This window comes from Hypanus sabinus, chromosome 8 (assembly GCF_030144855.1).
Source record: "Hypanus sabinus isolate sHypSab1 chromosome 8, sHypSab1.hap1, whole genome shotgun sequence".
NCBI lineage: Eukaryota > Metazoa > Chordata > Chondrichthyes > Myliobatiformes > Dasyatidae > Hypanus > Hypanus sabinus.
In genome coordinates, this window is record NC_082713.1 from 49,436,746 (window position 1) to 49,455,308 (window position 18,563).

At 40.4% G+C, this 18,563-nt stretch overlaps 1 protein-coding gene across 4 annotated transcripts in view; it reads left to right on the forward strand.

Annotated features, from left to right (window-relative positions):
- LOC132398122 (protein Shroom4-like) overlaps positions 1-18,563 on the forward strand; it is a 140,977-nt gene that overhangs the window by 18,867 nt on the left and 103,547 nt on the right. For all 4 annotated transcript variants that reach the window (XM_059977136.1, XM_059977134.1, XM_059977138.1 and 1 more), the window contains exon 2: positions 11,829-11,980. In XM_059977136.1, the coding sequence (XP_059833119.1) occupies positions 11,829-11,980 (152 nt within the window). The remainder of the gene's footprint in view (positions 1-11,828; positions 11,981-18,563) is intronic.

An 18,563-nucleotide genomic window follows, 5' to 3' on the forward strand; every position in this document is an offset into this window, starting at 1 on the left:
GAGACAATGGCTTGGTACCCCAAAGCCTGTGAATCAATAAAAGGTTGAGTTGGAAGGTAAAGGGGCCCCACATGCTATTGTTATTCCAGAGTGTGGTGTGAAACCGCAGAATTCGAAATGCTGTTTGAACAAAGAGGGATCGCTGGTATTGAGACCTAATAGCCTGAAGGGTCCTGAAGAGAAAACTAGCACCTTACGTAAAATTAAAGAATTGTGTGGAAATTCGGAAAATGGTCTAAGTTTGGAACACATAGTTGATAAAATAACTCCTATGCAAGGAGCGGGCGAAAGTCTATTTCGCCAGGGTGGTCAAGCTCCCCACGTGGGAATTAACTGGAAAAGGGGCGAGGGTTAATGGGGACACCAGTTTTAAATAGCAGAAACCAGTTTTAAGGGATTTTGACAAAGCATGTGAATAATAAAGACAACCCCATGGAAGCTTGACTGTTAAGTTTGAAAGTAACATAAAGATTAGTATTTTGCATGAACTTTTGTAGTATACACGTAAGCTAAGATCACGACTCTTTAGTTTTGGTTGGCTGAAGGGAAAAAAAATTAGGTGGTTATTTGGAGTCTGATGCTACAAGACTTTAGTAAGGTACAAGATGTTAAGATATTAAAGGAAGTGACAATGTAATCGTTAACTGTTTAGATGCTGAATTGAATTTATAACTATTACTCTGTAGTGTAAAAAAAACCTTTTGTATTGTGTTAGATTCTAAAATCCTGTAAGACTCTGTATTACTTCGTTTTTACTGATGGTAAAATCGTGTTGAAGAAAGGGGGTGTTACGCCTGTGCCCAACTCTGAGCACAGAGTAGCCCTCTCCTTTTTGAGAATCGCAAGATCGCTATTAAGTCAGGTCAGGAGACCCAGGAAATGAGAGCGAGACGTTTGGAATGTCCTGGCCCCTCAGCGATACAAAGCGACAGGAAACAGCCATTGTCTCTTGGAGACGGAATTGTGTATTGAATACTGTGCTATTTATTTGAAGCCCTCAGGGAATGACCAAAAGTGGACTGGTTGAGGGGAGGCATCCCTCCACCCTGATTGACATCTGAGACCCTGTGAGTCAGGTTAAAAGAGGGTCTGGGGAGCAGCCTCTTGAGACGCACCTGGAAAAACACTATAAATCCCGCGACAGCCGGTGGGGACTCGCGTGCGTCCTTTTCCTTGGCCTAGGAATTGGTGGGCGTCCACGGAACGGCTTAGCTAAAAGGACCGACTACAAAAACGGAACTCTCGAAGGATCGACATCATAAAAAGGAAAAGCTGGCAAGTTTAAACATCTGTCTCTCTTGACTCCAACCAAAGGCTGCAGCCTGAATGAGCTAATGACTTTTATATTTCCATCGGACAATACATTATCCCCTAGACAACGATAGAGCTTATTTCTTATTGATTATTATCATACCCGCACTGTTAGAGTTAGTATTGACGACGTATATTATCTGTATGTTTGCATTGATATTATTTTTGTGTATTTTTACCAATAAATACTGTTAAAAATAGTACCATCAGACTTCAACGGACTTCTCTATCTTTGCTGGTAAGTGACCCAGTTACGGGGTACGTAACACAAGTCAAATTATAAAGATAGAAAATAAAATGCAGAACAAATTACGATACTAACAATACTACAGAAATATAAAACTAATTCTTAATAGTTATCGACAGAGGAATTCAATGTACGTTGCCATATTTTTTTAATTGACCAAGTACATTTTATTGATTCTATTACAGTTACTGGATATTTTTTCAGTATGCCTGGAAGAAAATGAATCTCAGGTTTGTATATGGTGACATATTTGAAAACAAATTTACTTTAAATGTTTGAACATTTGAAGCAGATGATGGATTGCCTTCATAAAATGTTTTTGACGATGGCATTTTCTGAATCTTCCTTTTTCTTTGTAACATCCAAGATGATTGTCAATATCTTGAACTTCTTAGTAGTTCCTAATTTGTTGAAGTAGAGAAATCATTTTATTTTTACCGCTGGCCCTTTCTGCCTTCTCCAATCCTGAATGTTTGAAACAGCAGTGAGCAAAATAGATCTGAGTTGTCTTGCTCCTTATTTCTTGCTAACTATCAGTGACTAAAATTACTGCTTTTTGAACACAAACACATGCAACAGATGCTGTTTAAAACCTGCTGAAAACACATTGTGGCGTTTAATGACTGCACAAGTGCACGCGATTGATGCTTAATAGAAACTTCAGCAACAGTCTCCTGCCCCAATTAAATGGCATACAGTTCCAAATAAAGCAGCTATTTTCTCAATTTGCTTTTGTTCTTTAAAGGTTGTCCCAAATAAGTGGCTGTCCCAATTAACTGATGGCCCAATTAACCGGAATCCATTGAATTGGCCTAATGTTTCATAGTGGGGTCATGGTCTAGAGGGAGCTATGAGCTGGCATTCAGTCTTTAAGCAGTACAGTTCAGTCTTCAGGGATTTTCAGGATAGTAAAGGAAATACAGTGAAATTAATTAGGGTGCCACAGTAGCGTAGCAGTTAGTGTGATGCTATTACAGCTCAGGGTGTCAAGAGTTCAATCCTGGCATTCTCTGTAAGGAGTCTCTGTACGTTCTCCCTGTGGAATGCATGGACTTTCTCTTGGTCCTCTGGTTTCCACCCACAGACCAAAGACATACCAGGTAGGTGAATTGGACATTGTAAATTGTTCCGTGATTAGGGTTAAATTGTGGTGCAGCTCAAGGGGCTGCAGGGAACAGTTCTGCATTGTATCTCCAAAAACAATAAAATGCAACTTCACAAGCAACTGTAAGTAAGCATACAAAAACTGACAAATAATCAACGTGCAAAAGATGACAAGCTACAAATAATAATACTGAGAACATGAGTTGTAAAGAGCCCTCGAATGTGAGTCTGTAGGTTGTAGAATTAGTTCAGAGTGGCGGTGGATGAACTTTATTCACGTCAATTCAGGAGCCTTGTGGTGGTTACTGAACCTGATAGTGTGCAACTCAAGGCTTTTGTACTTCTTGCCTGTTGGTTGTATTGGGAAGAGGGCATAGCTTGGATGGTGGGGGCCCTTGTTGAGGGATGCTGCTTTACTGCGACTGGGCTCCATATAAATGTACTCAGTGGTGGGTAAGGCTTTGCCTTTGATGGGCTGGGTTGTATCTGCCAATCTATAGCCTTTTCCTTTCTTGGGCATTGGTGTTTTCATGTCAGGCCATTTACAACCAATTAAAATTCTGTCCACTATGTACCTAAGGCAGTTTGGTAAAATTTTTGGTGTCAGGCCAAATCAACACAAACTTCTAAGAAAGTAGAGGCGCTGTCATGCTTTCTTAGATATAAGACTTGTGTGCTGGTCTCAAGACAGATCCTCGATATGCTAATGCTAAGGAATTTAGAGTTACTGACCCTCCCCATCGCATTTTCTGTAATGACTGACTGACTTCCTCCTGTAATCAATGATCAGCTCCTTGATTTAGCTGACATTGTGTGAGAGGCTGTTGTGGCACAGCTCAACCAGATTTTCAGTCTCCCTCCTAGATGGCATTTCATCACCACCTTTGATTCAGCCAACAATTGTGTCTGCAGCATATTTAAATATGGCATTGGAGCTGTACTTGGGTATGAAGTGAGTATGGCAGGGGTCTAGGAGCACAGGCCTATGTGGTCTTGTCTATTTTTAATCCTAGGTCCATTGACATTGTTGATGTCTAGTTGCCCTCTCAAGTAATGTAATTAATAACTCAATTCAGGATCATTAGAGATGGTGAAGTGCACCAAAAATTAGCAAGGTTCCATAGTTCCCATTAAAATAAATCAGATTTAGATTCAGTTTATTGTCATTTAGAAACCACAAATGCAATGCAGTTAAAAAATGAGACAACGTTCCTCCAGAATGATATCACAAAAGCATATGACAAAACAGACTACACCAGAAAATCCACATAATGTTTGGCAATCCCCAATCCAGAGTCCGGAGAGGCTGCTGCTTATTAATATCGCTCTACCATCTTAGCACGTTCCCCGGAAAGGAGCTCCAAATCCACCAGACAAAACGACCAAAAACTGAAGCTACAAGAAGACCTGCACAAAACCACATAGTTACAACAGGGCAAACAATAGCATAATTGATTTAAAAAAAAGACCATGGGCGCAGTAAAAAAATAGTCCAAAGATGAAAGAAACCACCACACAGCTTCCACAAGACCTCAGGGTCTCGATTTGACTCGTCATCCCACGCCAGTGGCAGAAGGGAATGCCCCCGCTATGGACTTCCACGGCGCCCCCCAACTCAGCCTCGCTGACGCAGCACACAATGGAAGCTCCGTCGAACCCAGCCTCGCAGACGCAGCACACACCGAAAACGACCTGACCGCAGTGGACTCCGAGTCCGTAGAACCTCCGAGCCTCTGACCATCCCTTCCGGCACAGCTTCTCCGAGCACCATCCTCTGTGGAGCGTATTAAGACGCCCCTGCCAACGGCCATCGGCAATGCGACCCCGAGGACTGGGGGCCTGTTCTTCCCAGCAGAGTCCCGGACCTCACAGCAGCAGCAACAACAAAGAAGGTCTTCCTGGAGATTTTCAGATGTTCCTCCTAGCTGCCATGTCCGTTTTCAACCGATTATGATTGTGCATGGCACCCTGCTTCACAAATGACAGATAATCAGTAACGGAGTGGCCGCTGCAAGCTGCGTCGTGCCGCCATCTTGGATCCTTACAAGCATTTACAAGATTCCTCAGACATTGATATAACCATAATTTATCAAGAATGTTCTACTTATTTGCTATATATCTGTGCATTTTTACTTCCATTCCATGATGTTTTCCCCTTTGTTTTGAGGTGGAGCGGGTTAAGTTTTATCCCCTTATAAAAGGATGATTGAAAAGAGGCTGACTTTTCTCTGGCAAACACAGGAGCTGTGCTGGAGATGAGGGTGTTAGCCCATGAGGGGAGAGTGAGTCACCAGGGACAGGCTGGAATTCAGCAGAATGAGTGGGAATTTCAAATATATAAAATTGTGAAAGTGATTGTTAAAATAGAGGCAGAATAGTTGTTTCTACTGGTAAGGGAGACTAAAACTAGGGGACGTAGCCTCAGCATTTGAGGTAGATTTAGGATAGATTTAGGATTAGAAAGTGCTTTTCTCAGAGTAGTGAATCAGAGGAATTCTCTGCCTGGGAAAGCAGTGGTGGCTACCTCATTAAATATACAGTGCATTCCGGTTAATTTGACCATCAGTTAATCTGAGCAGCTGCTGATTTGGTACAACTCTTAAAGGATTAAAAACTAATCAAGAAAGTGCCAGAATTCCCTTACTTTATTTGGGACACTATGCTACTTAATTGGGACAGACTTACCAAACAGTTTCTAACTAACATTAACATGAGCAAGTGTGCAGGTGGTGGAAGTCCAAGCCTTGTGTGTTGCTTCTAACTAACATTAGTTGTTTGCACCATAGTAGCTCTTGGACACTACACAAGGCTTTGAGCCAACAACTTTTAAAATAGCAACACACACAAAATGCTGGTGAAACGCAGCAGGCCAGGCAGCACCTATAGGGAGAAGCACTGTCGACATTTCGGGCCGAGACCCTTCGTCAGGACGAACTGAAAGGAAAGATAGTAAGAGATTTGAAAGTAGGAGGGGGAGGGGAAAATGTGAAATGATAGGAGAAGACCGGAGGGGGTGGGGTGAAGCTGAGAGCCGGAAAGGTGATTGGCAAAAGGGATACAGAGCTGGAGAAGGGAAAGGATCATGGGACGGGAGGCCTCGGGAGAAAAAAAGGGGGAGGGGAGCACCAGAGGGAGATGGAGAACAGGCAGAGTGATGGGCAGAGAGAGAGAAAAAAAGGAGGGGGGATAAAAACTAAATATATCAGGAATGGGGTAAGAAGGGGTGGAGGGGCATTTACGGAAGTTAGAGAAGTCAACTTTTAAAATAGTGTTAGTTACCTATGTTTTTTTTTAAAAAGCAATGATTTTTATCACTGATAGTTGACAATAAATAAGCATTAAATCTATTCAGAACTGTTTTGCTCACTGTGGTTTCAAACATTGAAACTTGGACATGCCAGAAATGGCTGGGAGTGAAAGTTAAATTATTTCATGACTTCAACGAGTTAGGAACTATGAAGAATTTGAAGGTAATCATCTCAAATGTTACAAGGAAAATGAAGATTTCAAAAATGCTATTGTTCTAAGCATTGTGTTGATGGCAGTCCATTATCTGCACTAGATATCTGCATTGATTTTGTTCATTTACAGTCAATCAAAACAACACAGCGGTGTACTCGGAGGCTACATCCACACTAGACCGGATAATTATGAAAGCGCCGGTTTCACATAAAAACGATAGGCGTCCACACTATGCGTTTTTGAAAATATCCCTATCCACACTGAAACGGAGATTCCGTCGAATCTCCTCCTACTGCGCATGCGCAGGACACATCTACTGAAAACAAGCTACATGTTTGATGTCGAATCTCGCCGTAAAAGTGCGTGTTTGTGTAGTTACAGACTAGAAAAACTTAAAACGATGGACAGCTGTTGGCTCTCGCACAGGAGAACTTAAAACTAAAAATATATATATACTGGAGCGTACGGCAGCAACCAACAGGGAGTTCACGGACAGATTGACCCAGTTGACGACGAACATTGAAAAACTGACTAACTCTGTTGCATTAATAAAGCACCTTGTTAAATGTATAAAACATGACTGCATCAGTGTTATCTTGTATTTCCATACAATGTTACATTAGGCTGTTACACATCTATTGTCACAGAAGCACTTGCATAATTAGGTAAACCACCTTCAAAGAAGCAAGGACAGAAAACAGGGCAAGGTGTGTATACTTATTTATTCAGTAAGCTATGGGTGAAAATATTTGGTGAGTACATTTTTCTGGCTCCTGTCTCGTTGCCGTCTGTCCTGAAATTGTTAGGTTGCGTTCAAGAAAACAATGAAATAGCGCGCTGCCGTCTGACAGCATTTTCAAAAGTCTCCGGTTACCCTGTCCACACTGATCTGCCCGAGCAGCGTTTTCAAAAATACCCACCCTGGAAAGCATTTCTGAAAAGCTCAAGTTTCAGGGGACAAAAACTCCGTTTTAGTGTGGATGGTGGGTAAAAACGAAGAGAAAAAGCTTCAGTTACCAATTTATCCGGCGTAGTGTGGATATAGCCTGAATTCCTTTGTCAATAACTATTAGGAACTAACATATGGTTTTATCATACTGTAGTATGGAACAAATTAGAACACTTTCATTGCTGTAATAGTATTGGTAGTGGTCGAATTGGTTCTGTATTTCATTTAAATACGTTATATTTTTTGTATCTTTTTAACTATTTCCATATTGAATTTCCATTTCAATTGGAGCAGCGACATAATCGAGCCAAAATGTACTGGTACCAATATGTCCCAATTAACCAGAATCCACAGTACTTAAGACGTGATTAGATAGATTTTGCATAGCAAAGGAATTGTGGGGAAAAGGCAAATCGGAGGAACTGAGTCCACAGCCAGATTTGCCCTGATCATATTAACAGCTTACTCTTACACCCGCTGAATTTCTTGTGTTCCTTTGTCCTTCTGAATCTTCACCTTAACTCTGCATGTTTTCCCCGTCTTCTAAATTGCGTATCCACATGCAGCCCTCCCTCTGGCCTCTTAATCTCTCTGGATCTATGTGTGACATTGTCTCAACTTTTCCATTTTCTTTCTGTACCTAACAAAGCGGTCACTGACTGTATGTTTGTGGACTTCTGCTGTGACCCATCCACTTCAAGGTTTGATGTGTTGTGCATTCAGAGATGTTCTTCTTCACACCGCTGTGGAAATGCATGGCTATTTGAGTTGCTGTCGCCTTCCTGGTTTGAGCTAGTCTGGCCATTTTCTCTGACCTTTCTCAAGTCATTTTTGCCACCAGAACTACTGCCCACCGGATTTTTGTTCTTTGTTCTTTTCACCATTTTCTGTAAACTCCAGAGACTGGTGTGCATGAAATCCCAGGAGATCAGCAGTTTATGAGATGCTCAAACCACCAATCATTTAATAGTCAAAATCACTTAGATCACATTTCTTCCCCAATCTGATATTTGGTGTGAATAACACTGAACCTCTTGGCTATGTCTGCATGCTTTCATGCATTGCATTGCTACCCATGATTGGCTGATAATTATATTAACAAGCAAGTGTACCTAATAAAATGGCCACTGAGCGTATACATACTTTGATAATATATTGCATTGAACTTTGTGGCCAGGTAAGGATAGCAGATTTTTTTCCCTGATAGATGCCTTCTTACAAAAGCTTCATTGTTGCTTTTCTGATATCAACTTTGCAATTCTCCTTTCATTTAATTATTCCCATTTGGGATTTAACCTGACTTCTTTGGATTGGTAGTCCAGACCCTGGATATTAGCATGCTTGAGTAATTAGATATTCCCTGGTTAATTATCTCCAGTGAAACATCTGCTTATTCCTTTTCTTTCTGATTGTGTATGTATTGCCAATATCTCTGAGTAATAGATGATTCAAGAATAGTATACCAAAAAAGTGCAGAAAGTATGATTTTAAATTTGGATTATATTATGTTATAATGCCTTAGTGAATGATATCCTACTCTTGAATGCACATCTCTTTAAAATAGTAACTGTACTTGGTCTTACTTTTGTAGAAGGTTGATTCTATAAACAGGGAACAATTAGCATATACCTGACAAAAAAGGGGCATCAGACGTTGTGGGAAAAGAATCAAAAATTAATTGCCAAACTTTTCATCCATCCCTTCTTAAAATGGTTATCCAGCTTTTTCTTAGAAGTCTCTGTGTTAAAACTTCTTACTTCAAAGTATGCCATCCTCTAATAATTCGGTTGAAAGATACATTTCTTCTGCCTGTCTTCATTTAGTAAATGAAGTTTTTATATTGACAAGTTTTAATCACTAATGATGTCATTAGATATCAAGACCCTGAGAATCAGAAGCAGAAAAGTGTCATACAGCTTTTCAACGCTGCTCCACCATTCATTCCATCAGTATCTTTGGTTTTGATTCCATGTCGTTTTCTGATTTCCATAGCTTTGGTTCCAGTGTGGTACTACAAATTGCAATTTTCAAATATATCACTCTTTACCAATGTAAAGATCAGACTTTCTCTACTTCTCCATTCTTTTTCTATATTTATTAATTTCTGTTTTGATGAATATTTGTGTCTCACCTATCAAGATGTTATTGATTAGGATGGGATTATACAGTGCAGTAGATTTATTTTGGATAGCCTATCAAATGAATGTTTGAGTTTAAATAAAATGCAAAAGATATAGTTCACACGCTCTATCATTCAGTAAGGTGTTACTGCTTTTTAATTATGCATTTGGAAATGGGGCTTATTAGTTCAACTGAGCTCAACATAGTTGCAGTAGAGATGAGGATGATGGGAGCAGGTAGGTCAGCTTAACTAGATCTTGGACTCCTGGGCTTCCCATCTGTTTCAAAAAGGGGAGCAATCATATTGGCGCCCAAGAAGAGCAGACTGACATACTCAGTGGCTATCGGTCAGTGGCATTCACATCTACTGTAATGAAGTGCTTCAGGAGGTCAGTCATGGTGAAGATTAACTCCTGTCTGAGCAAGCACCTGAACCTGAGGCAATTTGCCTACTACCACAACAAGTCATCAGCAGACACAATCTCTCTGGCACTCCACTCAGCTTTGGAGCATCTGAACAACAATAAACCATGGGTCAAGCTGTTTATCATCTTGTCATTCAATACCATCAACCCCTCAGTATTAATCACCAAGCTTCTAAATGCAGGCCTCTGTACCTCTTCCTGCAACTGGATCTTTAACTTCATCGGAAAGACCATATTCAATATGGGTTAGTGATAATATCTCCTTGCTGGCAGTCAAAATAGGTGCACTTCAAAAACAGGCCTGCTGTTCTACTCTTTTTACATTCATGACACTTTGCCTAGACACGGCTTAAATTTATGGATGACACCACTGTTGTCGGTATAATCTCAGGTACCAAGGAGGCATGATGGAGTGAGACAGGTCATCTGGTTGAGTGATGTCACAGCAACAATGTTGCACTCAATGTCAGCAAAACCAAGGAATTGATTGAGGACTTCAGGAGGGGGAGTTTGTGCAAATGCACAATGGTCCTCATTGAGGGGTCATTGGTGAAAAGGGTGGGTAGATTTTGTTCCCAGGTGTAAACACCTCCGAGAATGTGTCCTGGGCCCAACATTTAAAATCAATCACCAGGTACACACAGCAGTGGGCTCCACTTTGCTAAGAGTTTGAGGAGAGTTGGTATGTCATCAAAGGCTCCTGTAAATATCTGTAGATCTGCTGTGGAGATCCAGTGCACAGGGTCGCAAGCAGTCGCAGAATCTTGTAGACTCAGCCAGCTCCATCATGGACAGAAGCCTCTCTACCATAAGGGCTTCTTCAAGAAGCAGTGCCTCAAGTAGAAGGTCTCACCATCTGGGACATGCCCTCTTCTCCTTACCACCTTCAGGATGGAGATACAGGAGCCTGAAGTCCGTGGGCAATGATTCGGAAATGGCTTCTTCCCTTCCACCATCAGATCACTGAACAGTCATGAACACTACCTCATTTCTCCATGTTGAACTATCTATTTATTGTGTAATTTGTAGTTGTATATCTTTGGACTATACTGTTGCAAAACAATAACATTCACGTCCTATTAAGCAGTGATAATAATCTGATTCTCATAATTTCTCTGCATCTAGACACTGTGTTTGAGTTTCTAATAAAATTCTGTCACATAATGTATGAAAACATAATCCTATGTCAAGAGAAGGTGAGGGAGCAAATGTTTCTGGTGGGTGGTGATCTGTGAAAGGATGTTTAGTTGTAGGGTCACAATCCAGAGAAAGAGGAAAGGTGATTTCCAGTTAGCCGAGTTGTTCAGGTAAGTAATAGACCCACTATTGTCAGCAGGAATTGATGACAATATCAGGTTGGAATTAAAATAGAAATTAACAGATACAGATTGCTCTACATCAGTAAAAGAAAGCTATTTGAAGAAACTTGGATGAGCTGTTTTGAGAAATAGGCCAATGAAAGGAATTCTGGAGGATTGGGGAAAAAATGGAGTGATTTATGTAACTAACATGAAGTCACAGAGGCAAGGATGTTAGATACAGGACTAAAACCCCAGCTGAGCTTGGGAATGAATTGGATTATTGAGATATGAGAGCATCTCGTTTGAGCTTAGGAAAACTTTAAGATGGAGTGACTGAAAGTGCAGTACATTAACATTTGGAAATGAATGTGATTATTAATCTAAAAACCAAGACCCTTTTGATCTGTAATGTTGGAGAAGCAAGTCAGCTGTCCACAGCAGATAATGTAATTGCCAATTGCAATGTCATTTCATACAAAGAAAACCATTGAAAATGGATGTGCATGTGCAGTCACCACCATGAAGAGAACAGCAATAATGAAGGCTACCCAATTGGAAAGAGACAAAAAGGAATCTCAAAGGAGAAATATCATTCAGGTTATCAAGCTGACTGATGTGAGAAGCAGAACAGATAGTATATTCTCAGTTGGACTTTATTAGTGGATGGCCTAGTCAGCTGAAAGTTGTATATATTCAATAATTAAATCTAATTTCTATATATAAATTGGGGTGGGACCATAGTTGTTAAACTCTCTAGTTATTTTGTTCACTTTATCAACTATTGTTATGTTGATAAACATTTAAGTATTATGTAGACCATTTGCTCTGTTAAAGAACTACTGCACTTTTGTACATTTTTTATCTTTGCTATTTGCAGCATTTATTGGATTTTCATTATCTAATTTTAGATTGAAGATGGAGGGAAGGCTGCTTTGTCGAAGAAACTACAGGTTGGGGATGAAATTATAAACATCAGTGGCTCACCACTATATGGCTCAAGACAGGAGGCGCTTATCCTTATTAAAGGATCATTCAGGGCACTGAAGATGGTGGTGAAAAGGTAGGACTTACTCCTGTGTTAAATTGGAACTGGTACTCATTTTGGCTGAACATGTGAAATATGAACTTAATGTGGAAATCTACTTGTCTGAATTACAAAACATAAAAAGTAAGAGATATATGTGCTGTTATTGGGCTAAATGTGTTTTGAAGGCTATAATTTTGTGTTCTTTATGAATCCTATTTCTTCTGTGACTAATAACTTTGCATGTCTAGTTTTCATCCAGCTGCACTTGTCCATTGTTCTGTTGTATAAAACTACCATTGTATGTGTGTTTAGCATCAGTTAGTGAGATGTGGTGTTCTACTTTTCTATGATGCCTGTACCGAACAGTAGGAACCTGATTAGTATATTAGATGAAGATGAGAGCCAACTTGTCTCAGGTGACTAAGAAAATAGAAAATTGTTGTTTAAAAAAAAAAATTCACTTGGTTCTCGGTGACCTACAAGAGGAAAAAACTTGAACTAATCTATCTTGCACATGATATGAGAAAGGCAGCAGTGTAGTTAATTATTAAATAACTTCTGAAATGGCAGAGGAAGCCACTTAGTTATGCAATTACTACTACTTTAAAACAGAAAAAGAACAAAAAAAAATGGACAGACCATTTGGCATAAACACAAGAGGCTCTGCAGGTACTAGAAATCCGGAGTAACACACACACACACACACAAACCTGGAGGAAGGGTCCAGATGAAAGAAATCTGCCTGAATCATCAACTGTTTATTCCTTTCCATAGATGCTACCAGACCATTTGGCATCTGTCCCGACACCAAATTCAACCACAGCAAATTTGTTCTCAGCCCAGTTTATTCTGCAACGCCCTGTTGACAAGCATCTAGGGACTGATGTTTAAACTGGGACACATTTTCCATGTCAGTGTCCCACTGTATGTCCATGAATAAGGAGGTTTGGAGGAAGGTGCTCCAGGAATCCTCAACAATGACTTCAGATCTCAAGAAGTCACGTGGCATCACGGCAAACCTGCTTTGTGTTGAATTAGTGCCCCTCCATGTTGAACAACATTTGGAAGAAGCACTAAAATTAATAAAGTGTAAAATGTACTCTGGGTAGGTCTTCAATGTCCATTGCCAAATGTAGCTTAGTGGCCATATCGTTGACTAAGTGTCCACTTTTTGAAGGGCACTGATACCAGACTGGATTTGCAACAGATGGTAAGTGAATCAACCTGAGGATTAACCCTACCTGAACTTATCCTTGCCAATCCAACTGTGGCAGATCCGAATGTCCACAATAGCCTTGGTCAAAATGACCACTTCATAGTTCTTGTAGTGAGTAAGTCCCACTTACACAACGGAGGGCACTCTCCAAGCATATTGTGTGGCACTGCAATCATTTTAAATAGTATGAATTCGGTGCAGTTCTCAAAATCCTTAATGTGCTGTGGGCCATTTGCAGCAGCAGAAATGAATATCACTAAAATATGTGACCACATAGCTTAATGTGGTTGAACCCTGGTTCATTGAGGAGCATAGAGTTTCATGCCAAAAGCGGCACCAAGCCTGTTTATGAATGACCAAAGTTTCTGAAGTTACAACTCAGGACTATTTGCTAAATAGCAGATGTGATCCTGGAATCAATTATTATATCAAAGCTCCACAGCATTACCTATCTAATAATGAATTGTGGTGGACAATTGAATAGTTAATGGGAGGAGGATATTTCATTCGCTGTTCAGTTGTCCATTACTCAACTTTGACACACCCAGCAAATGAATGTGAAAGACAAGACTGCAGCATTCACAGCTATATTTAACCAGAATTGTTGTGTGGTCCATTTCAACTTCCTATAACCTCCACAATTATGAAAGATGGTGTTCAGCCAGCTTAGTTCAACCCATGTACTGTAAATAGCCAAGAAGCTCTCTGCAACAAATGTCCATGGAATGCTCAACAACATCCTCACTGTAGTACAGATGATCAATTCAGAACTAAATTGTGCATCCTGCCAGCCGGTGGCATAGTGGTATCAACACCAAATGGCGAATCAAGACAAATGGCCCGAAGTTCAAATCCCCCTGAATCCTTGCACACTTTTCATCCATGCTGGGTTGAGTGGCACAAAAGAAGTCACAAAAAAAGTCAAACGCTACAGAAGTGGCAAAAATGCTGCCTGATCGGCCACAAAGCATGAAAGGGAGCAACAGAATTGTTGTACTACCATGCTGTGCCAGTGCAGTTACAGACATTGTGGAAAATTGCTCGGTTAACTTGCCATAACCAGTAAGGGCAAAATAAATCTGCTTGCCTACTCCTCAATTAACCTACTCAACCATCAGCAAAATAATGGAAGATGTCATTGATACTATCAGATGCCAGTTTGACTTTCACTAAGGCTGCTAGCTCCATACTTTTCTGCTACTTTCATCCAAAGAGCTGAATTTGAAAAGTGAAGTTAGAGGGAAGGATTTGACCAAATGTGAATTTAAGGAACTGTGGTAAAATTTGAGCTGCCAGGCATCATGAGGAAAACACTGTAATGGTTGCAGTTATATCTTGCACAAAGGATGATGGTTGTTGGTTGGATAAATCCAGCCTTGGGCACCATTCCAGGTTGTCCACAAGGCAGTGTCCTGGGCCCATTCTTCTCTAGTTAGTTCATTTTTGCGTTACAAGTCCAGACATACTACTGATTACACAGTAGAGTGACAGAGTAAATAAAGTAGACAATGCGAGCGTAAGGAGAGACCTTCTAATATTCAGGCAAGGGCTGACAATGAGCAAGAAACGTTCATGAATGAGAGTCTAGCGCCTATCCTCGATATTCGGTGGCATTGCCAATATTAGGTTTCCTCCCATCAATAACCTGCTATTAATCACTGACCAGAAACTCAGCTGAGCCTAACCATGTAATCAAATACCATGGTTGCTAGAACAGATCAGAGGCTGGATATCCTGTGGAGAATAACTCACCAACAACAGATGTGATGAATTGGATTTCTGAATGGGCAGTGAACCCATGAACACTTTCTCAGTATCTTCTCCCCTCTCTTTTTGCACTGCTTATTTAATTTTTTTATACATATGTAGTTCTTGCAATTTATAGTTTTATATATTGCAACACACTGCTACTGCAAAACAACAAATTGCATGACGTATGCCAGTGATATTAAACCTCATTCTGATTCTGAAATGCTCTCCACTCACCCAGATGAGAGCAGCTCTATTAACACTCAGAAAAACAACTCAGCAGTGTCTAGGGCAAAATCTTTTGCTTGATTGTCACCCCACCAACCACCCTAATTATTCAGTCATTCACTGCTCCACTGTTGTTACTCTGACAGCACTGTCTGACCCTGTAACTTCCCAAAATGGGCAAGAGCAGCAGGTGTGTGAAAACACTTGCTTGTGGTTTTCTCTGCAGGCCATGCACCACTTTGACTTGGAAGTATCTTGCCCATTACCTCTTCATGAAGGGTCAACATCCCAAAAGTCATTGCCTTCATTGTGCTAAGTCCTTGCCTTCAACAGAATGATTACAATGCCTCAAGAAAAGGACTTGCCGTCATCATCTCACGGCCTGTGATTGTGAGTAATAAGTGTTGACCAGTGATAACCACATCCTGATAAGTGAATGAATGAAAATGAGAATTTTGAGATGCTTTGACTTTTTTTTTTAAAGTGTGTGGAAATAGATTGCCTAGATTATTAAATACTGTGGAAGTGACATGAGGATTAGACATTTCTCTGAAATGTGAGTGGAGCTGTCTGGTTTGGTGCTGCACGAACAGAATGTGTCCAGGAGTACATACGTGCAGAATAAATTATGGAGCATCAAATATTGAAGAGCGAATGGGAAATATACATCAGAGAGTAAACAGTGAAATAATGGCAGTTTTGAGAAATAATTAATCAGTATCCCTGTCTACAAACCAACAGCGCTGTAGTGTGCTGTGTGCAATTATAGTTGTTCTTAATCTGCTCGGTACAATGAGGGAGTAATTGGCCAGAAAAAGAAGTATGAATTCATATAAGTGGGCTGATAATTTAAGAAAATCTGTTAAGATTTTGCTCTGCCATGCCAAAGTTTCCATTGACTAACTTCAGTGGTCAGTGGTTTTATTCTAATAATTTAAACTAAGTCTTCTGAGGGTAAAGACTGATTTATCACAGGACAAGGAAAAATTCTATGATGCAGCAGATAACTTTATCACCATAATGGTTTGCTCCAATTTTCTCCCTTCCCGGCATGTTATCATCCTTTGTCATGAGAAAGTGGTAAACTAGAGGTTTGGAAGCAAGTCCTACATCCACTCCCTCAGATGAAATGTGATATGAATTTGCCAATAAATAATGTTTACAGTGCACTAACTCATTGCGAACATGAGTTCCCAGCATGGTGTCCCCCAACTCTACTACTTTAATTTTCTCCAGCTGTGCAGCCCTGTTTGCAGCCTCTGTTCTTCTCAATCTGGCTTGCATTCCAGCTCCTTGCCCATCCACATGGGAAGTCTGCTGTTCAACTGGAATTCACGTCATGAGATTTCAGGTTTATTACTTTGTTTGTTTGTTTGTTGCCCTTTCCCTTTGAATTCTTTGTGCTTTCATCCTTTAACGCTTTGTGTAATATGAAAGCAGTTATACAAACTTGAAGATACTATGGCAATGAATTTGTTTTATGACAAGTTTTCTTTTGTATTTTTGGCTTTGTTCACATAAACATTTAGTAAATCTGTCTCTTTACTGGTAAATTGTCAATGAGTACATAAAGTTTAATTGGCTTGTAAACCAAACTCATCCCAAGAGCTGATGTTTTGTTCGTAAGCCCAGCTGGCTACTGCAGAAAGTACCAATGGATACTCCAGACATTCAAAGTAAATTTATTATCAAAGTACAAAAATATCAATCATTTACAACCCAGAGATTCATTTTCTTTTGGGAATTCACAGTATCTACAAGAAACGCAATAGAATCAATGAAACACTGCACCCAGCAGGACAGATGAACAATCAATGTGCAAAAGACAACAAACTGCAAACACAGCAAGAAAGAAAAATAAATTTTATTAAATAAATAAGCAATAAGTGCTAAGTACGTGAGATGAAACCTGGAGAGTAAGTCCATAGATTGAGGGAATATTTCACTGATGGGATGTGAAGTTATCCTCTCTGGTTTAAGAGCCTGAATGTTGAGTAATAACTGTTCCTGAATCTGGTAGTATGGGCCCTAAGACTCTTGTGCCATCTTCCTGATGGTAGCTGCAAAAAGAGAGCTTGGCCTAGTTGATGGGGATCCTCGATAGATGCTATTCTTCTGTGACAGTGCTCTGTGTAGATGTGCTCAATGGTCAGAAAGGCTTTAACCGTGATGGACTGGGCTGTATCATTTTTTGTAGGCTTTTCTGTTCAAGGGCGTTGGTGTTTCCGTACATGGCCATGATGCAATTAATCAATATAGTCTCCACTAGACATCTATAGAAGTTTGTCAAAATTTTAGATGACATGCCAAATCTTCACACACTTCTAAGAAAGTAGAGATGCTTTCATGCCTTCCTTGTAATTGCATTTTCGTGCTGGAGCCAGAAATGATCCTCTGATATGGTAATACCAAGGAATTTAAAGTTGCTTACTCTCTCCACCTTTGATCCTCCAATGAGGACTGGCTCATGGACCCCTGGTTTCATTCTCCTGGTCAATAATCAGCTTTGTGGTCTTGCTGACATCAAGTAAGAGGTTGTTGTGCCACCACTCTGCCAGATTTTCAATCTCCCCGCTATATGCTGATTTGTCACCACCTTTGATTCGGCCAATGACAGTGGAATCATCTGCAAACTTAAATATGACAATAGAGCTGTGCTTGGCCTCTCAGTCATATTTTAAGTATAATACCTGTGCATGTAAAGCAGGGGTTTACGTACCCAGCCTTGTGGTGAACTTGTGCTGATGAAGATTGTGGAGGAGATGATGTTGCCAATCCGAAGTAACTAGGATCTGCAAGTAAAGAAATCAGGAATCAAGTTGCACAAGGAAGTATTGACGCTCAAGTCTTGAAGCTTTTTGATTAATTTTGAGTTGAGGGTTGAGTAAAGAGCTAATGAAATGGTACCTGCTGCTGACCTTTTGTGATGGGAGGCAAATTGGAGCAAATCCAAATTGCCAGATCTGGCAAGAGATGTCCTGGTAATGGTGCAGAATGCTCAAAAGGGGGCTACCTATCACAAATTAAAATGGGTGGTGGCAGACCCATATTATACTAGGCCCATCCACGATGCTATATTTCTGAATTTGTTGGTCACACAAGAAATGATGGAATTTGGAGCAACTAACAATGTGCTGGAGGATCAGGCGGAATTTGCGGAAGGGAAGAAATTGTCAATGTTTCAAGTTAGACCCTGTACCAGGACTCAGAGGGGAGAGATGAGGTGGCCTGAATGGAGAGGAGAAAGGGAATGGCAAGAAATTATTCTGAGGCAATTAGTGGACGGAGGAGGGCAGTGAGATGACAGGTAGGGGAGGTGCACAGGAGTGGAGATGGAGTACAGTGGCAGCTGAATGATGGATGGAGACAGAGGAAAATCAAAAAAATATGGTGCAAGCTTGGGGGAGGGGAGTAAAAAGACAG